The sequence below is a fragment of the Balaenoptera borealis genome (assembly GCF_965194805.1).
Source record: "Balaenoptera borealis genome assembly, chromosome: 17".
In the NCBI taxonomy this organism is placed as follows: Eukaryota; Metazoa; Chordata; class Mammalia; order Artiodactyla; family Balaenopteridae; genus Balaenoptera; species Balaenoptera borealis.
Window position 1 is genome coordinate 45,322,553 of NC_138876.1, and position 26,879 is coordinate 45,349,431.

General features: G+C 38.3%; 1 protein-coding gene across 1 annotated transcript in view; it reads right to left on the minus strand.

Moving 5' to 3' along the window:
* Positions 1 to 26,879, minus strand: part of NECAB1 (N-terminal EF-hand calcium binding protein 1) — a 285,172-nt gene that overhangs the window by 904 nt on the left and 257,389 nt on the right. Inside the window, exons 10-12 of the mRNA XM_082364108.1 lie at positions 12,392 to 12,504; positions 4,878 to 4,955; positions 3,488 to 3,579 (exon numbers count right to left, since the gene is read on the minus strand). Coding sequence (XP_082220234.1) covers positions 3,488 to 3,579; positions 4,878 to 4,955; positions 12,392 to 12,504 — 283 coding nt within the window. The remainder of the gene's footprint in view (positions 1 to 3,487; positions 3,580 to 4,877; positions 4,956 to 12,391; positions 12,505 to 26,879) is intronic.

Sequence of the window (26,879 nt, forward strand, 5' to 3'; positions counted from 1 at the left end):
GGCTTTCTCTAGTTGTGGTGAGCGGGGTCTACTCTTCGTTGCGGTGCTCGGGCTTCCCACTGAGGTGGCTTCTCTTATTGTGGACAAAGCACGGGCACTAGGTGCATGGGCTTCAGTAGGTGTGGCATGCGGCTCAGTAGTTGTGGCTCACAGGCTCTAGAGGCCAGGCTCAGTAGTTGTGGCACACGGGCTTAGCTGCTCCATGGCATGTGGGCTCTTCCCGGACCAGGGCTTGAACCCATGTCCCCTGCACTGGCAGGCAGATTCTTAACCACTGCGCTACCAGGGAAGTCCCTGCTTTATTTCTTAAGATGTATCTTAAACCACTTAGAAATCTTAATTAAAAAGCAGTCTTATTAGAAATTATTTGTGAATTAGTAATACAAACCCACTCATTCTGTGTTTCTAACTGTAATAAGTTTCAGATTTTTATTTTAGGTCAAAATATATGCAGCATTTCAAAACTACATAAAATAAACAAAACTAGTTATTAAAAATATGTCATATGAACATTAAAATCATAAATAATATTTATAAGCTAATTTCAGCTTTTTGTCCAGGGAGATATATATGCTGTTTGTCCCCATGGGAAGTCAGCGGTTAACAGTGATAAAACTTTCAGTTTAAAATAGAGTAGGATGACCCAATAGATGTTAAAAATCTTGTTTGAAGTAGGTTTTTAAAATTGTGTTAGAATCAAGCCTAACTTTTTTTTCTATCAATTCCAGTGGTCGTAGGAATTAGATGTGATGTGAAAATCAATGAAAAATAGGGTAGCAATTAAAAGGCATTAAATTGTATTCACTCTGAATTCTGAGAACAAGAATTGATCCAGTTTTATCTGTATTCAGTTTTTCTCTCTAAATTAGGAAATGCTCTGAGAGAGAAAGAGTAATAGAATGCATGTACCAATGACACTAATAGTGCATAGAAAGTTAATCCAAGATGATTAAGTAAAGTTAGGCCATAAAAATCTACCAGATTGTTCTAAATGTGCTATTCTTACTATATTTTTTCCTGCTACCTTGTTAGCCTCCCTTTCTGTACTCTTTTCTACTGTACTGTCAAAGTGTTTTCTCTCCTGGAAAGATTCAAGACATCAATAAGAACAAGTTTCTTTCTTTCCTTCTATACTGTAGAAACTGTGGTTTCAAGATTGGGAGAGTTGAAAATGGATATGATGTCAGACACAAAAATTACAAGTGTCAGGACTTCTTGGGAAATTCATGACTGAATACCAATGCATTTATGATGATATCAAAGTCCTTATTCATTCGTTCATTTAGAAAATATTTGTTTCCTTATGCCATACACTATACTAATACTGCACTAGGGCAGGGGATATGAAGATAAATAAGATGTGGCTCTTGCTTTCCTGCATTTCTATGCACAAAAGCTGTAGCAGTCATATTTACAGAAGTTACTTGAACTAGAACTAGTTCTTTTCTTCTCATTTATAACAGACTGTTCAAGTCTGGTATAATGTTAAGCTAAAACTTTTTGGATAAGTTTAAGGCAGTCATCGAAGTCTTCCTTAACAGCCTTTGCTACCAACTCACTTGCAACTTTCCAGAAGCTATTGTGCATCCTAATTTAAACCGCATGAGTCAAATTGTTAATCACGAGAAGTTTCAACCATATTCTTGGCTTCCTCAATTGAGGGTTAAATCTGAGATATACAGCAAGAGAGATTCTAAAAGTCTACCATCTCTAGGTCAGATAAACCTGCCCTTAAGATCTAGAGTAAATACATATTAAAAATCAGGCTGAGACTGTCAGAGTCAGCCTACTTGAAAGCATTCACACCTGATCTCCCCATCTCCTCACCTAGCTTCAATTCCAGAATTGACTTTTTCATTTTCCATTTATTATCAATCCATCAAAATCTACCCTAATTTTAAAATTCCTACCACTTTTTTAAAACTTCTCTTGTCAAATCCAATTTTCAGTCCCATTCTCTTCAGTCATGCTCTACTACATAGGCCCTCTGAGGAGCACTGTACCTTGCATGTTACTCCTCTTTTGGTTTCCTTGATACTCTGCAACTGTGACTCTCCTATCTCTGGTTCCCCTCAGTCTCCTTAATGAAAGGAGGCTTTTCTCTCCCAACCTTTTAAATAAAGGCAGTTCCTCAGGCTTCTGTGAGATATTTTCTTCTTACCTACACACTTTCTCACCAATCCCAGGCTTCAACCATCATCTTGCTATGGTTAACTACTGAAAATTTTATCTGCAAGGGAACTCTATGGGTATCTTCTTGGTTCAGATGCTTTTTTTTCCTGGCCTAGATTATTGCCCTGCCTGACCAATTTCTCTCCTCTCAATGACGTTCACCTTTTTCCCTCCTGCCACAGTTACTACTGATTAGAGCATTCACTAGCCCTCTCAAAAACCTTTAATGACTCCATAATACTGTAAGAAGAAAGTTAAAATTCCTTATTATATTTTCAACTCCCATTTCCTACTCTCTTCTCTCTGTACACATGTACCATATACAAGCCTTATGCTTTAATCATATCTTTGCACCAATTAACACAGCACATTTAACATTTCTTGCATTTGTTCATGTCTACAATTTACCTCTATCTAAGTACCATTCTCCATCTTTATTTGTCCAAATCTCATTTTTTAAAGTCCAGCTCAAGGATCATCTCCTCATTAAAAGCTGTTAAAGAGGCAATCCACTCCTCTAAATTCACATAGCACATTATGACTCTAATGGGTAACTACTATGTATGTCCTGAGCTTGTTATTTTTCTGCAAACAATTGTCTTTCCTACTGGACAGAAAGCATTTTATGGGTAGGGGCTGTATTTTTACTTTGTACCCTCTGTAGCTCCCAACACAGTGCTTGTTCATAATTGGAGCTCAATCAGTGCCAGTAAACAGGCTAGGAACCCCAGTATCCCCAGTGCCTAGCACTTATTAACATTCAGTAAAAGTATGTTTAATTGGTAATTGAATGGATGGGTAGATGAACAAATGAATTTTTGTTCTCAATTATCTTAAATAAGCTTTGGCTAGGCCAGACTTCTCAGACAAGTTCATTTCAAATTTCTTTTTCCCTTCTCCTTTTTTTCCAATTACAAAAAATATTTTAACAGTTATTATAATAAAGATATTTCTAACATAATTCTAATCTCCAATCTATGGGTCACTTATTTCAAATTTATTCAATACACCATAATATAGTAAAGCATTTGAATAATTTTTTGCAATGTCATATTTGTACTTCAAATTGTTAAAAGGTGACCAGCAAATGACTAATACTAGGTTTAATACAGCCAGGAATACAAATAGGGTCAACTAAGGACTAAAGGCAATAGAAAAAATATATAGACCTCTTATTTCCTATCCCCACTCTCAAATTTTAAGATAGATAAAAAATAGAGTACAGTTAAGGGGAAGGGGCTAGAACATACTGTCTTTTAAACAGAGAAAGGCAATACAAAAGCACATAGAAGAATTGTGAACCCAGGATAATTACCAGGAACTAGCATAGTAGATGTGAGTTCTGGAGTTTCCAAGAAATCCACATTACTTCTTTGGAAGGTCTTGCTATAATTCATCTGACGGTGGCTGTATAAATAATTATAGGTTACGGCTGTGCAATTTATTACGATCTTCCTGAGTAGAATGTAGCACAGTTCAAATTTACTCAAGGTGGCAAGGTTTCGGATGATTTAGATTAAGTGCCTGAATACGGACTTCTTTTCTTGGTTATTTACCCTTAAAAAAAAGACTAAGGAGTAATTTAACAAGTATCACCAGAAATTTTTTTAAAACAGGAGAGCACTAATTCTCTAGAGAAGATAAAAGGAGATAACTGTAATTGCAGCAAGAAGTTTAAACAGAAGGAAGACTATCTTGGGCATCAGGATGTTGAAAAAATAGGATAGCTAAGAAGAAGGACTATAGATTTTCCATCTCTAGAGGATAAAAAGAAAGAAAAATCATCTAAAAGTATAGGCCTGGAACTACAGAGTTGAATAAGTTGCCTTTAAAGCTCCCTTTTGTGCCTGAAATTCTATTGATGTCATTATGCATTATAGCACAGTGGTTAAAATAGCCACAAAAATAAATTTTTTAGGTGAAATATGTATCAACTAAATTTCCAGGTATTTGTTTCATTACCATAATTTAACACCCCAAAATATGGACTTATTGGAGAGCTATATTCTCCGTGCCATTTAAAGCCAACTAGAACTATTTATATAATCTCAGAATAGCAAAATTTCCTTCATCTCATTTTTCTAATTATATATTTGTTACTTATTAATAATTAATTTAATTTCAAAGAACTTGATTTATTTTTTAACTTTATCGAGGAATAGTTAACAAATATAATTATATGTATTCAAAACTGAATGATTACAAGAGAAGTTGACTTGCTTTTAATCTTTTCCAAACAATGTCTTGAATTTCCCTTTTATTTGCAGTAAGTAAAGACATTTCAAAAAGCTGTTAAGCTATGATGATCTTAACCATTATATATAGCTTTATTGCAAAATAAAAACCACAGAGCTTAAGAAAAATTAGGAAGTAAAATTTTTTTCATCTTTTTCTGCATCCTTTGTCTCCCACCCCTGCACACCTTAGACACCCATGACCCACATCTAAATCTGTTTAACCTGAAAGCATCAGTAAAATGGTAATTCTTAAAGTGTGATCATAATCAAAAGTTTTTGTGCTTCAAAAGGAAAGTGATTTCAAATCCATAAAGAGAGTGAGATTTAGGAAAATGAGCAAATGGGACAGGTTTTAAGGTGAGGTAAAGGGAATGGAGTTTTTTCTACCGGTTCTAAAATTATATCATGTATATTGCCACCTCCCTGGCAAAAAAATAAAAATAAAAATAAGGCCTGCTCATAACTTACCTATTCCACACACTACTATTCTCCCAGAACTCGTAAATCGTGTAGCGAGATTCATTTGAAAGCTTCTGTATAGAAATACTGAAATGGAAAAGGAAAGGTGTAATTAGCCACAGGAAATTAAATACAAGAAATAAACTAATATTTCTAATCATCTCTAATCTTATCCATTTGTATAGGAAACACCTATGGTTCCTGCATGAAAATTGAAGTTTTGTTAATAATTGATTAACATGTCTGCTTAATATACTTTTTTAGTTTTCTGGTTTGGCATCATGAATACTGTCTCAGTATATTTTAGAAATCACAAATATAACATTGTAAAATTTCATTCATATATCCATTCAAAAAGTTTTGGTTTTTTTGTTTTGTTTTGTTTTTTTAAATTTTATTTATTTATGGCTGTGTTGGGTCTTCGTTTCTGTGCGAGGGCTTTCTCTAGTTGTGGCAAGTGGGGGCCACTCTTCATCGCGGTGCGCAGGCCTCTCACTATCGCGGCCTCTCTTGTTGCGGAGCACAGGTTCCAGACGCGCAGGCTCAGCAATTGTGGCTCACGGGCCTAGTCACGCTGCGGCATGTGAGATCTTCCCAGACCAGGACTCAAACCCATATCCCCCGCATTGGCAGGCAGATTCTCAACCACTGCGCCACCAGGGAAGCCCAAGGATTTTTTTAAAAAAATTAGATGTGGTGCTTTTTAAAATGGAAGTATAGTTGATTTACATTATATTTCAGGTATACAGCATGGTGATTCAGTAGTTTTGCAGGCTATACTCCATTAAATGTTATTACAAGTTAATGGTTATAATTCCCTGTGCTATACAATACATCCTTGTTGCTTATCTATTTTATACATAGTAGTTTGTATAAACTACTCGTTTTTAAATTTTTTAAAATAATTTTTATTAGAGTATAGTTGATTTACAATGTTGTGTTAGTTTCGGGTTTACAGCAAAGTGAATCAGTTATACGTAGACATATATCCACTCTTATGATTCTTTTCCCATATAGGTCATTTCAGAGTATTGAGTAGACTTCCCTGTGCTACACAGTAGGTCCTTATTAGTTATCTGTTTTATATATAGTAGTATGTATATCTCAATCCCAATAAATTGAGAGATTGGGAGAAATTGGGAGAATAGGATATTGATTTAACAGAGAACATAGAACATACCAGTAAAATAGCCAAGCTCAATGTAAATTTAGGATTTACCTAAGTGTGGCCAGCAGATGGTGGTAACTACACAGAAATTGTAATACTTATTTGGCTTGTAGTTTGGTGCTTTTCACAGAGCTATTGATCTAGCTTGCTTCCGTTAAGATATGATGTAGCAAATATTGTTATTAGTTCAATTTCAGATTTTCTCGGGGAAAGGTTTATAACATAATCAAAGGAATTGAACAGAAAGTGAAACTGGAGATTTTCTAACCCCAGGAGTTTATAGATGGGCTCTTGGCGGGGTTCCTTGAAATCCCAGAAATGAGCTGCAAATTACTGTGCATATCTACTTTTTCCTGGGAAGAGAATCCATAGTTCTCATCATGGTCTAAAAGGATCTGTAATCCCCAAATGTAATCTGACAATGCAATGGTCAAATTTCAATCCATGACTATGAACTGCCTCCTACAAACTAATTCATTTGTATTACTTATTACATATAAAAATCACTTATCCTGCTATCTGAACCTGCCATTTTCCAGACTAGCCACAAGAAATTCACAAAATTTTAGCCTGATGCTCAAGTTTTGAAGGACTGAAGAAGATAACACAGTGTGATAAGGTAGTGGTTTGAAGTATAGCCATATAGACTTAACCTTCATCCACCATGTATTAGAGCTTTGTCACCTTGGGTCCATTGCTTAACCTGTTTCCTCACCTGTTAAATGGTGGTAATAATAGTACTGTGAGTACTAAATAAGGCATTACATGTAGAATGTTTTGCCCAGTAATTGTTATATTGTATGTGTGTATATGTGTGTGTGTGTTAGCTGTTAGCTCAATAGCGAAAAACAAAGTAGCACTTTCCTTAGGTGAGTGAAAGCTAAGCCTTAATGGTATCAAAGTTGAGAAACGTGACAGAATTAAAAGGAGCAGAAAAGAAACTGAGGGAAAAAGACAAATCTTTAAAAACAATGAGGAGCAGCAAGCCAATAATAATGATGATAACAATTATTATATACATTATATACATATTATATTCATATTATATACATACTAATAACAATGGTGATGTCTGCTAACATGTATTGCTCTGTTTCAGGCCCTAGTCTAAGCATTTCCCATGGATTAAGTCATTTTACCTTCACAGTCACTCTGGGAATCATATGGTAGATACTGTCTGTTGCCTCCCCAACTGTCATTCCCCTCTGTCTAACCGAGCCCTGCCATTGTTCATTTTGCAATATATCCAATGTACCTAAATATTTGTTTTCTAACCTCCCCTGTAGCCAGGAATGGCCATGTGACTTGAGTTGGGCCAATGAGATGCCAAGGGAAGTATGCTGAGAAGCAAGGACTTCTGGGAAACTTTGTGTCCTTAGGTTCAGACATGAGAGGATAGCTTGTTGGTGTTGCTCCTTCCTCCTTTTTCCTGACTGTAGGCCATCTGGTCAAGAGCCAGATGGAAGAGTTGAAAGACCAGTTCAGATTGTGTCTCAAAGGACTATGGGTGAAAATGCTAATCAAAAATTTTCTACAGACTGGGTGCTTTCAATTAAGGGCAAAACCGACCAATACACAGCAATGACATTTAAGGACATTGATATTTGAGACTGTACAATACAGATAATAATACATATGCAATGATGACACTGAGACAGCAAGAAAAGGTTAATGATAAAATTTTTAGAAATTTCAGCCAGCAATATTTCTGTTAAAAGGGCTGAGGACTTGAAGGATTAGCTTTCAATCATTTGCAAACTTAAAATTACATGATGTAACTCTGAGCTTTTGCTTTGTGACTGTACTAACTTAAACACCCTCAGTCTTCCTCCTCAATGTATTCATACTTCCTGTGGCACTCAGAAACTCACTGGCTAAAGCAAGAGTTCTTTGGCTAAGCTGTCTCTGGATAAGGTCACTTAGAGCTTCAGCCCTGAGCTCCAGGAGACCTTGAACATTCCAGGAGCTGGAAAATGTCAGTGAAATGGGGAAAAATGATGTAGCTCAGGAACGGTTGGGGTTAAACATCTTACCTAAGGTAGCTTGGCTCATCAGGAACAGGACACACTTCGTCTTGGCTTCCTCTGTTCCCCAGGTGGCCTACCTTAACTCACAGAGCCTAATCACTGGAGTAAAGGGCACACAGGAGGGATAGTTCCCACAATTCTCCACCACACTACAGCGACGCATTTATTTTGTCTATATAAAAATGCTGATAAATTAATGGTTCAATGTGCCACAGGGTACCATGAGTTCTTAAGGATGTTTCTTTGGCCATAGTACAACTCCCAGGGTTGATTCTTACAATGCAATTCCACATTCATGTTCCCTACATCCTTGACATGGAGTTTAGAATACATACAAATTCTAGAATTTGGTAGCTGAGAGTGACTTCAGAAATCATTTTATTCTACTTAACAGCTGTGAAATTAAGGCCAAGAGCATGGCTTTAATTGTTCAAGAATGAGTATCCTATTTTCCCAACTGGTTTCCTAGATCCTTGGAAGCAGAAACTATTCTCAACTTTCCGAAGTCAAGCATGGTTCTGAGAATACACTGTGTACATCACATATATTCAGTTGGTACCTCCTCGTGCCAAACACAGGGATTAAATAAGCCTTCATGATTACAAAATATGTGAAAAGAGTAATCAAAAAATGTGTGTGTGTGTTATACATGGGTCACACAATTGCTCTGCTTGGGTTTTTCAGTAACTTTTTTAACATCTTCGTTGGAGTAAAATTGCTTTACAATGTTGTGTTAGTTGCTGCTATATAACAAAGTGAATCAGCTATATGTATACATACATCCCCATATCTCCTCCCTCTTGCATCTCCCTCCCACCCTCCCTATCCCATCCCTCTGGTGGTCACAAGCACCGAGCTGATCTCCCTGTGCTATGAGGCTGCATCCCACTAGCTATCTATTTTACATTTGCTAGTGTATATATGTCAATGCTACTCTCTCACTTCATCCCAACTTCCCCTTCCCCTTCCCCTTCCCTGTGTCGTCAAGTCTATTCTCTACGTTTGCGTCTTTATTCCTGTCCTGCCCCTACGTTCTTCAGAACCTTTTTTTTTTTTTTTAGATTCCATATATATGTGTTAGCATATGGTATTTGTTTTTCTCTTTCCGATTTACTTCACTCTGTATGACAGTCTCTAGGTCCATCCACCTCACTACAAATAACTCAATTTCATTTCTTTTTATGGCTGAGTAGTATTCCATTGTATATATGTGCCACATCTTCTTTATCCATTCATCTGTCGATGGACACTTAGGTTGCTTCCATGTCCTGGCTATTGTAAATAGAGCTGCAGTGAACACTGTGGTACATAACTCTTTTTGAATTATGGTTTTCTCAGGGTATATGCCCAATAGTGGGATTGCTGGGTCATATGGTAGTTCTATTTTTAGGTTTTTGAGGAACCTCCATACTGTTCTCCATAGTGGCTGTATCAGTTTACATTCCCACCAACAGTGCAAGAGGGTTCCCTTTTCTCCACACCCTCTCCAGCATTTATTGTTTGTAGATTTTTTGATGGTGGCCATTTTAACAGGTGTGAGGTGATACCTCATTGTAGTTTTGATTTGCATTTCTCTAATGATTAGTGATGAGTAATTCATTTTTAAATTCAGCTGACTGACTAACAGAAGCCCTGTCAGCCCCCCAAACCTCTGAGTGTCCTAGTCAAATACCTAGAGGGCAAAGCCTCACTAGTTCAGTGCCTTGAATTTAAGAAAATAAGACCTTATAATTGGAACAAAAGGGATGTTGTCTATTCTATTCCTGTTTAACCATGTAAAGTCCAGGAAACTCTAATTCAAGGATGACCAAGTACTGACAAGAAAGATTAAACATGGGTTTTGGAGTCAGACAAACTCAGGCAAATTGTTTAACCCATCTGAGCCTATTTCCTCCTGAACTGGATGTAATACAAACCTCAGATGATGGCAGTGAAGATTAAATAAGAAAATGGAAACAAAATGCCTAATCTCATAAATCCTTAATTTCTACTTTATTTTATGGCAGCATTTCCTCTCTAACCATGGAGAGGCTGAGCCAAACATGGTGAGAGAAGAAACTGCAAAACTCTGATAATTCACAGATAATTCAGCCAAGCCCCAGGCAATCACACTGAGTGCATTAGAGCATGACTGATGACATGAGTGGCCCATTTGACTGTTCATCAATTAATACAGATAGAAGATTAAATTTGATCAACTAATACAACTGAATTTAGATAGGCACACCAGCATAACATGTATTCCACATATTTTCCATTTCTTTGTGGTGATTCTCTGATGCTCATTTCTTCTGATAAAGTCTACTTTTTGGTAATTCCAGTAAAAGAAAGAAAGCTGAAACGCAATAAGGAGTGAAGAGTTGTTAAGAAACAAAGCAGTCTTGCAAAGGAAAAGGAGAGTCTTAGAGTCTCAATTTATCTTACAGGAAAAGGATACTCTCCTTCCCTTTACTTCACAGCTGGAGCTTAGGGAGCAATTTTTCCTCCTCATTGAGAGAACAAAGTTTGCATCAGGCAACATAAATCTATCTACTCTCTTACTCTCCCACAGCCTGTTTTCCTCACCCTGTGGCTGTTCTAGTCACTTTAGGTCATTTTCCCAACACACATTAAATCAGTGTTTCTGAACCTTAAAAATAGTAAAACTTTTTACCATTTTTGTAAATGTAAAATATCTACTCTATTCCTGGATATTGTGATACCCCAAACCAGATTTTATTTTCTTTATAGCCTCACTAACCAAAAGGAGTTTACTGAGCTCTACTTTTTGCAGTTTACACTGTGGATCGTATATGTTCTTTCTGCATTCTCCAAAACATCAGTTTTATTTTTAAATGAGTAGGCTTTTTAAAACTACGTATACTCTCACTTTGGCAAATCTCTTTTAAGTCACTGAAATAAAAAGACTAAAATGGGGTTTTGATTTGGGCCGGTCGTGAAGTATAGTAACAATAGCAAAAAAAGTAGTGCCTGTTATCAGTCACTACTGGGAAGATCGGGAGCTGTATGACATTAATGGCACTGAGCAAGTCCTATTCTACTCTATAAAGGAGGTTAGCCAGCCAGACAACAAGGAAGGAATAGTAAGTGCAGCAGTAATCCCAGCTCATGTTTCCTGGCCCTCAGTGGATGAGAGGCACTCAGTTAATCCTCTCAACCACTTTATGAGGAAACTGAGGCTTAGAGCAAGTAAGGATCTTTCCTAAACCCACAAAGTTAATACAACCCATGTATAATTCCAGAGCCAGACTTCTTAGCTGCAGAAGTATTCTGCCAGAGTGTGAATAAAATATAACTAGTAATTACTGGGAGGAACACCAAAGAGACATAAAGTATGTGTTTCTATGTGCACATACATGCATGTACACATGTGCTAAAAAGCTTTCCCAATGTTCTAAGAGTATTGTGAAATACAATTTAAACAAGCTCCTAAGGTAGGGGTGGATTTGGTTGTGGCAGTTTTCCAGGAGCAGGTGAGTTTGATCTTTGGAATTAAGGTAGAGCATGGGCTGGCAGAGACCTGAAGCTGGGTGCACACTTCTGGGAAGGAGAGTGGCCAGATCGAAGGCACAGCGGTAAGACAATAGATTATGCTGGAAAGGCAATATGCAGCTGGGCACTGTTGAGGCATAGTGTTCAGGTGAGGGAGAACAAATGGTAGCAGTGCTATGGATTTCTGGGGTCTGTTGGTATTATAATTGTAGGGTCAGGATAAACTTCTGGCATTTGATAAGATACTCATTAGATAGTTATTGCAGGTTTCTGAGTAAGAGAATTCTATGATAATTGTTTCTGGAAAATTATAATTGTTGTAGTTGTTTATTGGACTACTTGGAGTAGAGAAACTGAAGATGAGGTATAGTTTATATTTTAGTAGCCTGAGATAACAGAAGGCTGAACTGGAGTGGCCATGGAAATAACTTTTTTTTTTTAAATGACAAAGTCCTGCCATCAAGACTTCAGAGATGGTGTAACTTCATAATGAATGGCTGAAATGGTGGTTATTAGGCCATAGGGCACACTCTCAAGGTAGCAATCAGAGCTAGATGCACTAGAGTTGAGGGCTCATATACCAGAGATGATTTAAATCAGAGTGTGAGTCTGCCTGGATGTAAAAGGAGGAATTTCAGTCTATTTGACTTCCATTGGTGCTCCTAATGCTCAAATCCACACAGAGTCCAAGGATAAAAGAGAAAACAGCCTGTTTAACTCTGCAAAACGCATCACCCCGAGGGCTAGAATGACCATCATAACTTTAGATGAAGATTCTCAAATAACAGTCTTCCAGACCCCACCCTCATCTAAGACACATGAGCAGGAGCACTTACCGCAAGCAACCACTTTGGGAGGAAGCACTCTCCACATAGTGTTTCAGAGCGAGTTGGAATTCTTCCAAGTCCTGTTCTATCACAGACATCTGACGCTGCACAAGCATGATGTGCTGCAGAGGAAGGGGCAAGTGTTACTGTGTTGACTATCATGGAGCCTCCCTAAGCCAAACCCCTACTGCTCATCCCATCCCTCCTCACAAAACAAACAATTTTTCATCTAAAAATGACTAAAAAGGCCATGACTAGTCCAAGTAATAACACTGTATAAAAGCTGTAGTATAGGCAGGATATTTTCTTGCCTCTAGTAACAGGCACTAAAAAAGGTGTCCTTCATGATGACATATTTCCCTTTTAAAAGCAGTGGTTCTCCATCAGAATCACTGGGGAGGTTTTAAAATTGCACTTATATCAGAATCTCTGGAGTGGGGTCCAGGCACCGGTATTTATAAAAACCTCTCCAAATGACTTTAATGTGCAGCCAGGGTTGGGATCACTGACCTAAAGTCACTTACCAAATTTTAAAGAGAAGTTCTATTGTACACAATGCACAGCTCCAGCTTCTCCTTGGCTATTTTGTGATATTAGACATATTATGAATTTCATTACAACCAAATTTCAAAAAATATGTGTTCACTGAGGCATTTCCAAAGCTACATAAACCATCACAGGGTTCTCAAACAATTAACCACCTATAATAGGCCCCACTCAAATCTCATGGCATTAGATGAAACCTGTGTTTAATGGATCATGCTGGGTTGGATGACAACTGATTCTTGTAACAAATCCTATTACCATTATAGCACCTGTAGTTTGAATACTTTCCTAAAGATCTGCCTATGGGCTTCTCATGGTATTTTGATCTCAAGATTAGTCCTTTCCTCATCAATTTTTGGTAGTGAATCATAAAAGTGCAAAAAAAAAAAAAACAAGGATTGGAAGTGAATTATAAAAGTGCAAAGCAACAACAATAACGTGAGAAAATTTAGAATATGAGGAAACTAACTTGCATGATCTTACCCAGCTATGTAGCAGTAGAGCTAGAATTAAGCCTCTGGTTTGCTATCTCCTATTCCAATGAACTTCTCTCTTAATGTTAACAGCTACCATTGGATGAACACTGATTATATTGTAGGTATTATGTTAGGCACTTTTTATATTGAACAAATGTTCCTACTTTGTGTTCCTACAGGGAATTAGTAAATGCTGGATTCTAGTATACAGTGATGGATTAAGATAGAATTCTTGTCTTCATAGGCTTTAGCAAAGAAATAAACAAGTCTTGAACACTGTGTCGAAGAAGTAATTTTAAGTATGGCCCATGAAACTTATTGTATGTAAATTGATCAGAATTCTACTAAAATTTTGACCAACTGTATTGCCAAATAAATTTTGATCCTTGTGTTAATATCCTTTGACTATTTAAGGCTTAAAATAATATTTGGGCCCCAAACTCATATGAGCAGGAAGCAGGCTGTGAATACTGCGTAACCCCTAAGAAAGGTAATGTTCCACAATGGGCTGACTCAGGTGTGGTCATGGATGATAATGGACCAAGAAGAAACTCTTAAAGAAGAACAGAAAATAGAGTTCCTCTTAGAATGGAGATCTGGTGTCTAATAGTGGAACTTCCTTCATTAACCAGATCTCAGAATGGAGATCTGGTGTCTAATAGTGGAACTTCCTTCATTAACTAGATCTCAGAATGGAGATCTGGTGTCTAATAGTGGAACTTCCTTCATTAAAATACCTTCCCAGTATGAATTCATTGTTGCAACTAACCCGTGAATGTTGTGTATTTCCTGTTCATCTGTTTTCTGAGTGGCAGTTTTATGGCATTTATCCTGGCCTAGTTTTATCATTGTATATTTTATCTGTGTGTGTGCAGGGGTTGGGGATTTCAGACCTTAAAGGACTACATCCTGACCTTACAGAGAAGACTAAACATCATCCAGGGATCCTGGATTTTGAGCTAGAAGCAGTAACTGGAGGAGACTTTGGGTGGTCTCCCTTGTGAAGGTAATGTGTTCTATAAATGTGAAAAGAAAGATGCAAATGAACATCTGATGACCAGAAGGTAGACTATGGCACAGACTCCAAACTGTTCATCAAAATCCATTTCTTTCTTCTTTCTAGGTATAGAGTTAGACTTACAAATTCCATTATCCCTTGAAGTTAGGTGTAGCCAACTGACGAGTTCTCACCAACAGAATATGAGCAGAAGTGCTGTGTACTACTTTTGAGCTAAGACTTTCAGGAAGGATGTGAGCCTCCTCCACCTTCTCTTTCTCTTTTCTGCTAGTAAGATGAAGACCTGCCTTAGGACTGGCAGGCCCACAGGTGAGAGAAGTCTGTTTCCCTGAATCATTGTGAGGACTATTTACTAGGAAAACTTTTATTGCATTGGAATCATCCTACATCTTGGGTCTATTTGTTTCCATAACCTAGTCAGCTAAATGAGTTCAGTAATTTTAATTGAGCTTTATCTTATTTCCCTTCAGGATCAGGAATCAAAGTCAATAACTATCTCCTAAGGTTGTATAGTGAACAATCAGCCTCCTATCTGACTCTCCCACGACCTAGTTTTAATATCAATGACTAAGAGTTAAAGATAATCTCTACCAAAATAATTATGGATACATCCTTTTGACAAAAATCTACAGGTCAGATATTTGACAAACAGTGACTCACATGATTCTTATGGGCTTTCCTAATGAAATATTATAAATATATCCACCTATTCCATCATAATTCTTTTAGTCTGAAGGCAATTGTTATGTGATCTAGTGAGGCAGGTTGTAAATATGACCAGAGTCCTTCACTACTCCCTGAACCCATGCCCTTTGAAATGTGACTTTTCACTTCTCCATCTAGACATGGATTCTATTTCCCCTTTTCTTGGATCTGGGCTGGACTTCTAACTTGCTTTGGCCAACAGAACGTGGCAGAAGTGACGCTGTGGTGGTTTCAAATTTAGGCCCCAAGAGACCTTGTGAGTTTCCACTGTTTCGCTTGGATCCCTGACATTGTCATGTAAATGAGCCCTGCTAGAGCAGGGGTCAGCAAACTTTTTATGTAAAGGGCCAGATAGTAAAGGTTTTAGGCTTTGAAGGCCGTATGGTTCCTGTCACAACTACTCAACTCCCCTGTTTTATTGTGAAAGCAAACATAGGCAATAAATAAACAAATGGGTATGGCTCTATTCCAGTGAAACCTTATATATAAAGACAAGCAGTGAGCTGTAGTTTTGCCAACCCCTATGCTGGAGGATTAAAACCACATAGAACAAAGCTGAGTCAGTGGATTCATCCTAGCTGAGGTCCTAGACATGAGAGAAAGCCCAGCTATTATCAGTAAAGCTGGCATGCAGCTGATTACAGATGCCAAAAGGGAGCCAGCTGAGACCACCAAGATGATCTCGCCCTAAATTGCCTACATGCAGAATTGTGGTTTAAGCCATTCAGTTTTGGGTGGTTTGCTATATAGCAATAGCTAAATGGTTCACTCACTTATATACATGGATGTGAATATGATTTGGAAAAATTAAATTTACTCTGCAATCCAAACAAGGCACTTCTTTCCCCTCTTTTCCTCAGATATTTACACAAAGAAATCAGTTTATAAAGAGGCCCAGATAATCTGCCTGCATTTTATGACTACTGTGACAAGTGGAGCTTTTTGAATCTTGGGTAATTTAAGGTAGACTTTCTGAGGTCCAAAGAAAATCCTTAAATTTTTCTATGCTGGCCATGTTAAGATGTGGTATATGGAGTACGGGAGAAGTAGGGAAGGGGTCCTAATATCTTCATGATATTTCTATATGTCTCTTGTTTAAAATATACAGCCTTTAATCCTTACTGAAATCTGAGATCCTATAATGGCCAGCCCAGAACTTTCTTTCACGGTAGAAAATAGTGCTACATTTTTGTTTCTCTGCTTTGGAAGGGGTTAATGTTGCTTTTATGACTTACCTTATAGGGATTTTGTTGCAATGGAATTAGGGTGGAATATTTGGGTTTTCTTGGGCTGAGAAGTGCTAATTATGAAAGGTTAATCCAGGTTTACTGAATAGTATTTCCCAGTGACGTTATGTTACAGTTGCATGTACCTCTGATTTCTTGGATCTTTTTATTTCAAGAAATATCAGCTTTTTAAATAACTGGAGACAAAGAAATGTTTTAAACACAACCAATTTGTTTCTGTCTCTATTACTACATTTACAATTGTGTTCCAAGCATTCTTCAGAAACATCAGAACCTTCCTTGTGTGCTCTTGTTGGAGTCTCTTAACAGCTACTGCAAAGCAAGACTATGTTTTGAAAGTCTCTGACATATTAGTTGGCAATAGCCCACAAAACACATTAAAGTGCATGGCAGAATTAATTTACTCACAAAATATTGTTCATAGGTTTAATGAGGATACAGAAGCAAAAAAAAAAAAAAAAAAGATATTAGATTTGTAAACTTCTATTGTATGAAAAAGGATTCTAGTGTATATATACAAAAATAATGTGCTCAAGAAAAGTTAACAGTTTTTGAAAAGCACCAGAATGTGATAAAATTTGTTTAAAATTATATTGACTTTTTTTGTTAACATCTTTACTGGAGTATAATTGCTTTACAATGTTGTGTTAGTTTCTGCTGTATAACAGAGTGAATCAGCTATACGTACACTTATATCCCCATAACCCTTACCTCTTGCATCTCCCTCCCACCATCCCTACCCCACCCCTCTAGGTGGTCACAAAGCAATGTGCTGATCTCCCTGTGCAATGCAGCTACTTGCCACTAGCTATCTATTTTATATTTGGTAGTGTTTATATGTCAGTGCTACTCTCTCACTTTGTTCCAGCTTCCCTTTCCCCTTCACCATGTCCTCAAGTCCACCCTCTACATCTACAACTTTATTCAGGTCCTGCCCCTAGGTTCATCAGAACATTTTTTTTTTTTTTTTTTTTTTTCAGATTCCATATATATGTGTTAGCATATGGTATTTGTTTTTCTTTTTCTGACTTACTTCACTCTGTATGACAGACTCTAGGTCCGTCCACCTCAGTACAAATAACTCAATTTTGTTTCTTTTTATGGCTGAGTAATATTCCATTGTATATATGTGCCACATCTGTCAATGAACACTTAGGTTGCTTCCATGTTCTGGTTATTGTAAATAGTCCTGCAGTGAACATTGTGATACATGACCCTCTATGAATTATGGTTCTCTCAGGGTATATGCCCAGTAGTGGGATTGCTGGGTCATATGGTAGTTCTATTTTTAGTTTTTGAAGGAACCTCCATACTGTACTCCATAGTGGCTGTATCAATTTACATTACCACCAACAGTGAGAGAGGGTTCCCTTTTCTCCACACTGTCTCCAGCATTTATTGTTTGTAGATTTTTGATGATGGCCATTCTGACCAGTGTTGGGTGATACCTCACTGTAGTTTTGATTTGCATTCTCTAATGATTAGTGATGTTGAGCATCCTTTCATTTGTTTGTTGGCAATCAGTATGTCTTCTCTGGAGAAATGTCTATTTAGGTGCATCCTTTCATTTGTTTGTTGGCAATCAGTATGTCTTCTTTGGAGAAATGTGTATTTAGGTCTTCTGCCCATTTTTGAATTGGGTTATTTGTTTTTTCATACTGAGCTGCAGGAGCTGATTGTATATTTTGGAGATTAATCCTTTGTCAGTTTTTTCATTTGCAAATATCTTCTCCCATTCCAAGGGTTGTCTTTTCATCTTGTTTATGGTTTCCTTTGCTGGGCTTTTAAGTTTCATTAGGTCCCATTTGTTTATTTTTGTTTTTATTTCCATTACTCTAGGAGCTGGGTCAAAAAGGCTGTTGCTGTGATTTATGTCACAGATCGCTCTGCCGATGTTTTCCTCTAAGAGTTTTATAGTGTCTGGCCTTATATTTAGGTCTTTAATCAATTTTGAGTTTATTTTTGTGTATGGTGTTAGGAAGTGTTCTAATTGCATTCTTTAATATGTAGCTGTCCAGTTTTCCCGGCACCACTTATTGAAGATGCTATCTTTCTCCATTGTATATTCTTGCCTCCTTTATCAAAGATAAGGTGACCATATGTGCATGGGTTTACCTCTGGGCTTTCTATCATGTTCCATTGATCTATATTTCTGTTTTTGTGCCACTACCATACTGTCTTGATTATTTTTGCTTTGTAGTATAGTCTGAAGTCAGGGAGCCTGATTCCTCCAGCTCCTTTTCTTTTTCTCAAGATTGTTTTGGGTACTTGGGGTCTTTTGTGTTTCCATACAAATTGTGAAATTTCTTGTTCTAGTTCTTTGAAAAATGCCATTGGTAGTTTGATAGGGATTGCACTGAACCTGTAGACTGCTTAGGGTAGTATAGTCACTTTCATAATGTGGATTCTTCCAATCCAAGAACATGGTATATCTCTCCATCTGTTTGTATCATCTTTAATTTCTTTCATCAGTGTCTATAAACTATAAGTTTTATGCATACAGGTCTTCTGTCTCCTTAGGTAGGTTTATTCCTAGGTATTTTATTGTTTTTGTTGCAATGGTAAGTGGGAGTCTTTCCTTAATTTCTCTTTCAGATTTTTCATCATTAGTGTATAGGAATGCAAGAGATTTCTGTGCATTAATTTTGTATCCTGCTACTTTACCAGATTCATTGTTTAGCTCTAGTTGCTTTTTGCTAGCATCTTTAGGATTCTCTATGTATAGTATCATGTCATCTGCAATGACAGTTTTACTTCTTCTTTTCCAATTTGGATTCCTTTTATTTATTTTCGTCTCTGATTGCTATGTCTAAAACTTCCAAAACTATGTTGAATAATAGCTATGAGAGTGGGCTACCTTGTCTTGTTCCTGATCTTATTGGAAATGGTTTCAGTTTTTCACCATTGAGATCGATGTTGGCTGTGGGTTTGTCATATATGGCCTTCATTATGGTGAGGTAAGTTCCCTCTATGCCTACTTTCTGGAGGGTTTTTATCATAAATGGGTGTTGAATTTTGTTAATAGTTTTTCTGCATTTATTGAGATTATCATATTGTTTTAATTCTTAAATTTGTTAATACGATGTATCATATTGAGAGATTTGTGTATATTGAAGAATCCCTGCATTCCTGGGATAAACCCCACCTGATCATGGTGTATGATCTTTTAGTGTGCTGTTGGATTCTGTTTACTAGTATTTTGTTGAGGATTTTGACATCTATGTTCATCAGTGATATTGACCTGTAGTTTGTTTTGTATGATATCTTTGTCTGGTTTTGGTATCAGGGTGATGGTGGCCTCGTAGAATGAGTTTGGGAGTATTCCTCCCTTTGCTATATTTTGGAAGAGTTTGAGAAGGATTGGTGTTAGCTCTCCACTAAATGTTTGATAGAATTTGCCTGTGAAGCCATCTGGTCCTGGGCTTTTGTTTGTTGGAAGATTTTTTAATCACAGTTTCAATTTCAGTGCCTATGATTGGTCTGTTTATATTTTCTATTTCTTCCTGGTTCAGTCTCAGAAGGTTGTGCTTCTCTAAGAATTTGTTTATTTCTTCCAGGTTGTCCATTTTATTGTCATATAGTTGCTTGTAGTGATCTCTCATGATCCTTTGCATTTCTGCAGTGTCAGTTGTTACTTCTCCTTTTTCATTTCTAATTCTGTTAATTTTAGTCTTCTCCCTTTTTTTCTTAATGAGTCTGGCTAATGGTTTATCAATTTTGTTTTTCTTCTCAAAGAACAAACATTTAGTTTTATTGCTCTTTGCTATTGTTTTCTTCATTTCCTTTTCATTTATTTCTGATCTGATTTTATGATTACTTTCCTTCTGATAGCTTTGGGTTTTTGTTTTTGTTTTTTTGTTCTTCTTTCTCTAATTGCTTTAGGTGTAAGGTTAGGTTTTTTATTTGAGATGTTTCTTGTTTCTTGAGGTAGGATTGTATTGCTATAAAATTCCCTCTTAGAACTGCTTTTGTTGCATACCATAGGTTTCGGGTCATTGTGTTTCCATTGTGATTTGTTTCTAGATTTTTTTTTTTTTTTTTTTTATGAGCAAGGCATCTTTTTTTTTTTAAATTAATTTATTTATGGCTGTGTTGGGTCTTCATCTCCGTGCGAGGGCCCTCTCCAGCCGCGGCGAGCGGGGGCACTCCTCATCGTGGTGCACGGGCCTCTCACTATTGCGGCCTCTCTTGTTGCGGAGCACAGGCTCCAGACGCGCAGGCTCAGCAATTGTGGCCCACGGGCACAGCCGCTCCGCGGCACGTGGGATCCTCCCAGATCAGGGCTCGAACCCGCATCCCCTGCACCGGCAGGCAGACCCTCAACCACTGCACCACCAGGGAAGCCCTAGATGTTTTTTGATTTCCTCTCTGATTTCTTCAGGGATCTCTAGGTTATTTAGTAGCATATTGTTTAGCCTCCATGTTTTCATATTTTTTACCATTTTTTTCCCTATAATTGATATCCAGTCTCATAGCATTGTGGTCAGAAAAGGTACTTGATATGATTTCAGTTTTCTTAAATTCACCAATGCTTGATTTGTGACCCAAGATATGATCTATCCTGAAGAGTGTTCCATGAGCTCTTGAGAAAAAAGTGTATTCTGTTGTTTTTGGATGGAATGTCTTATAAATATCAATTAAGTCCATCTTTTTTAATGTTTCATTTAAAGCTTGTGTTTCCTTATTTATTTTCATTTTGGATGATCTCTCCATTGGTGAAAGTGGGGTGTTAAAACCTCCTACTATGATTGTGTTGCTGTCAATTTCCACTTTTATAGGTGTTAGCATTTGCCTTATGTATTCAGGTGCTCCTATGTTGGGTGCATAAATATTTACAATTATTGTATCTTCTGCTTTGAATGATCCCTTGATCATTATGAAGTGTCCTTCTTTGTCTGTTGTAATAGTCTTTATTTTAAAGTCTATTTTGTCTGATATGAGAATTGCTACTCCAGCTTTCTTTTGATTTCCATTGCATGGAATACCTTTTTCCATCCCCTCACTTTCAGTTTGTATGTACCCCTAGGTCTGAAGTGGGTCTCTTGTAGACAGCATGTATATGGGTCTTGTTTTTGTATCCATTCAGCCAGTCTATGTTTTTTGGTTCGAGCATTTAATCCATTTACATTTAAGGTAATTATCTATATGTATGTTCCTATTACCAATTTCTTAATTGTTTTGGGTTTGTTTCTGTAGGTGTTTTCCTTCTCTTGTGTTTCCTGCCTAGAGAAGTTCCTTTAGCATTTGTTGCAAACCTGGTTTGGTGGTGCTGAATTCTCTTAACTTTTGCTTGTCTGTAAAGGTTTTAATTTCTCTGTCAAATGTGAATGACACCCTTGCTGGTAGAGTAATCTTGGTTGTAGGTTTTTCCCTTTCATCACTTTAAATATGTCCTGCCACACTCTTCTGGCTTGCAGAGATTTTGCTGAAGAACCAGCTGTTAACCTTATGGGGATTCCCTTATATGTTATTTGTTGCTTTTCCCTTGCTGCTTTTATATTTTTTGTTTGAATTTAATTTTTGATAGTTTGATTAAGATGTGTCTTGGTGTGTTTCTCCTTGGATTTTTCCTATATGGGACTCTCTGCACTTCCTGGACTTGATTGACTCTTTCGTTTCCCATGTTAGGGAAGTTATCAACTATAACCTATTCAAATATTTTCTCAGTCCCTTTCTTCTTCTCTTCTTCTTCTGTGAACCCTATAATTTGAATGTTGGTGCATTTAATGTTGTCCCAGAGGTCTCTGAGACTGTCCTCAATTCTTTTCATTCTTTTTCCTTTATTCTGCTCTGCAGTATTTATTTCCACTATTTTATCTTCCAGGTCATTTATCTGTTCTTCTGCTTATTTATTCTGCTATTGATTCCTTCTAGAGAATTTTTAATTTCATTTACTTTGTTGTTCATGACTGTTTGTTTGCTCTTTAGTTCTTCTAAGCCTTGTTAAAAGTTTCTTGTATTTTCTCCATTCTATTTCCAAGATTTTGGATCTTCTTCCCTATACTTACTCTGAATTCTTTTTCAGGTAGACTGACTATTTCCTCCTCATTTGTTTGGTCTGGTGGGTTTTTACCTTGCTTCTTCATCTGATGCATATTTCTCTGTCTTCCCATTTTGTTTAACTTACTGTGTTTGGGATCTCCTTTTCGAAGCCTGCAGGTTCGTAGTTCCAGCTGTTTTTGGTGTCTGCCCCCAGTGGGTAAGGTTGATTCAGTGGTTTGTGTAGAGTTCCTGGTGGAGGGGACTGGTGCCTGTGTTCTGGTGGCTGGGGCTGGATCTTGTCTTTCTGGTGGCAGGACCGTGTCTGGTATTGTGTTTTGGGAGTCTGTGAACTTAGTATGATTTTAAGCTACCTCTCTGCTAAAGGGTGGGGTTGTTTTCCTATCTTGCTAGTTGTTTGGCATTAGGAATCCAGCACTGGAGCTTGCTTGTGGTTGGGTGGAGGTAAGGCTTAGTGTGGAGATGGAGATCTCTGGGAGAGCTCTTGCTGATTGATATTACATGGGGCCAGGAGGTCTCTGGTGGTCCAGTGTCCTGAACTCAGCTCTCCCCCCCTCAGAAAGCCCTGACATCAGGCCAGAGCATCAAGACCCTGCCAGCCACACAGCTCAGAAGAAAACGGAGAAAAAAGGGAGAAAAAAATTAAAATAAAATAAATAATGTTATTAAAATAACAAAATTTAAAAGTAGTAATAATAGAGAGAGCTTCAAGATGGCAGAAGAGTAAGACACAGAGATCACCTTCCTCCCCAAAAATACATCAGAAATACATCTATATGTGGAACAACTCCTACAGAAGACCTACTGAATGCTGGCAGAAGACCTCAGACCTCCCAAAAGGCAAGAAACTCCCCACGTACCTGGGTAGGGCAAAAGAAAAAAAAAAAAAAAATAGACAAAAGAATAGGGAGGGGACCTGCACCAGTGGGAGGGAGCTGTGAAGGAGGAAAGATTTCTACACACTAGGAAGCCCCTTCACGGGCGGAGACTGCGGGTGGCGGAGGGGGGAAGCTTCAGAGCCATGGAGGAAAGCACAGCAAGAGGGGTGTGGAGAACAAAGTGGAGAGATTCCCACACAGAAGATCGGTGCGGACCTGCACTCACCAGCCTGAGAGGCTTGTCTGCTCACCCGCAGGGATGGTTGGGGGCTGGGAACTGAGGCTCGTGCCTCAGTCGGATCTCAGGGAGAGGCCTGTGGTTGGCTGTGTGAACACAGCCTGAAGGGGACTAGTGCACCACAGCTAGCTTGGAGGGAGTCTGGGAAAAAGTATGCAGCTGCCGAAGAGGCAAGAGACGTTTTCTTGCCTCTTTATTTCCTGGTGCATGAGGAGAGGGGATTAAGAGCGACGCTTAAAGGAGCTCCGGAGATGGGTGCGAGCCACAGCTATCAGCATGGACCACAGAGATGGGCATGAGATGCTAAGGCTGCTGCTGCAGCCACCAAGAAGCCTGTGTGGAAGCACAGGTCACTATCCACACCTCCCCTCCCGGGAGCCTGTGCAGCCTGCCACTGCCAGGGTCCCACGATCCAGGGACAACTTCCCCGGGAGTACGCACCGCGCACCGCAGGCTGGTGCAAAGTCATGCTGGTCTCTGCCGCCACAGCTTTGCCCTGCATCCGTACTCCACCCTCCCCCCAGCCTGAGCGGGCCAAAGGCCCCGAATCAGCTGCTACTTTAACCCCGTCCTGTCTGAGCGAAGAACAGACACCTTCAGGTGACCTACACGCAGAGGCGGGTCCAAATCCAAAGCTGAACCCCAGGAGCTGTGCAAACACAGAAAAGAAAGGGAAATCTCTCCCAGCAGCATCAGGAGCAGCGGATTAAATCTCCACAAGCAACTGGATGTACCCTGCATCTGTGGAATACCTGAATAGACAACGAATCATCCCAAATTGAGGAGGTGGACTTTCGGAACAACGATATATATATATTTTTTCCTTTTCCTCTTTTTGTGAGTGTGTATGTGTATGCTTCTGTGTGTGATTTTGTCTGTATAGCTTTGCTTTTACCATTTGTCCTAGGGTTCTGTCTGTCCTTTTTTTTTTATTACTTAAAAATTTTTTTGTCATAATTATTTTTTATTTTAATATCTTTATATTATTTATTTTACTTTATTTTATTTTATTTTATTTTATCTTCTTCTTTCTTTGTGCCTTTTTTTCCTCCCTTTTATTCTGAGCCGTGTGGAGGACAGGCACTTGGTGCTCCAGCCAGGCGTCAGGGCTGTGCCACTGAGGTGGGAGAGCCAAGTTCAGGACACTGCTCCACAAGAGATCTCCCATCTCCCCATAATATCAAACAGCAAAATTCTCCCAGAGATCTCCATCTCAACACCAAGACAAGACCCAGCTCCACTCAATGACCAGCAAACCACAATGCTGGACACCATAGGCCAAACAACTAGCAAGACAGGAACAAAACGCCATGCATGGGCTTCCCTGGTGGTGCAGTGGTTGAGAATCTGCCTGCTAATGCAGGGGACATGGGTTCAAGCCCTGGTCTGGGAGGATCCCACATGCCGTGGAGCAACTGGACCCGTGAGCCACAACTACTGAGCTTGCTCGTCTGGAGCCTGTGCTCCACAACAAGAGAGGCCACAATAGTGAGAGGCCCATGCACTGCGATGAAGAGTGGCCCCTGCTTGCCGCAACTAGAGAAAGCCCTCTCACGGAAACGAGGACCCAACACAGCCAAAAATAAATAAATAAATAAATAAATAAAATAAAGTACCAAACACTTAAAAAAAAAAAAAAATCCATGCATTAGCACAGAGGCTGCCTAAAATCATAACAAGGCCACAAACAGCCTAAAACACCAGGTGTGGACCTGCCCATCAGAAAGACAAGATCCAGCCTCATCCACCAGAACACAGGCACTAGTCCCTTCCACCAGGAAGCCTACACAACCCATTGAACCAACCTTAGCCATTGAGGATGGACACCAAAAACAATGTGAACTATGATCCTGCAGCCTGCAAAAAGGAGACCCCAAACACAGTAAGTTAAGCAAAATTAGAAGACAGAGAAACACACAGCAGATGAAGGAGTAAGGCAAAAACCTATCAGACCTAACAAATGAAGAGGAAGTAGGCAGTTTACCTGAAACAGAATTCAGAATAATGATAGTAAAGAAGATCCAAACTCTTGGAAATAGAATGGAGAAAATACAAGAAACGTTTAACAAGGACCTAGAAAAACTAAGACCAAACAAACAGTGATGAACAACACAATAAATGAAATTAAAAATTCTCTAGATGGGATCAATAGCAGAATAACTGAGGCAGTAGAATGGATAAGTGATGTGGAAGATAAAATAGTGGAAATAACTACTGCAAAGCAGAATAAAGAAAAAACAAGGAAAATAATTGAGGACAGTCTCAGAGACATCTGGGACAACATTAAGTGCACCAACATTCGAATTACAGGGGTCCCAGAAGAAGAAGAGAAGAAGAAAGGGACTGAGAAAATATTTGAAGAGATTATAGTTGAAAACTACCCTAATATGGGAGAGGAAATAGTTAGTCAAGTCCAGGAAGTGCAGGGAATCCCATACAGGATAAATCCAAGGAGAAACATGCCAAGACACATATTAATCAAACGATCAAAAGTTAAATACAGAGAAAAAATATTAAAAGTAGCAAGGGAAAAACAAAAAAATAACACATAAGGGAATCCCCATAAGTTTAACAGCTGATCTTTCAGCAGAAACTCTGCAAGCCAGAAGGGAGTGGCAGGACATATTTAAAGTGGAAGGAGAAAAATCTACAACCAAGATTACTCTACCAGCAAGGATCTCATTCAGATTTGATGGAGAAATTAAAAGCTTTACAGACAAGCAAAAGGTAGGAGAATTCAGCACCACCAAATCAGCTATAGAACAAATGCTAAAGGAACTTCTCTAGGCAGGAAACACAAGAGAAGGAAAACACCTACAATAACAAACCCAAAATATTTAAGAAAATGGGAATAGGAACATACATATCAATAATTACCTCAAATGTAAATGGATTAAATGCTCCAACCAAAAGACATCGATTGGCTGAATGGACACAAAAACAAGACCCGTATATATGCGGTCTACAAGAGACCCACTTCAGACCTAAGGGCACATACAGACTGAAAGTGAAGGGAAGAAAAAGATATTCCATGCAAATGGAAATCAAAAGAAAGCTGGAGTAGCAATTCTCATATCAGACAAAATAGACTTTAAAACAAAGACTATTACAAGAGACAAAGAAGGACACTACATAATGATCAAGGGAGCAATCCAAGAAGAAGATATAACAATTTTAACAATTTATGCACCCAACATAAGAGCACCTCAATACTTAAGGCAAATACTAACAGCCAGAAAAGGGGAAATCGAGAGCAACACAATCATAGTAGGGGACTTTAACACCCCACTTTCACCAATGGACATATCATCCAAACTGAAAATAAATAAGGAAACACAAGCTTTAAATGATACATTAAACAAGATGGACCTAATTGATATTTATAGGAC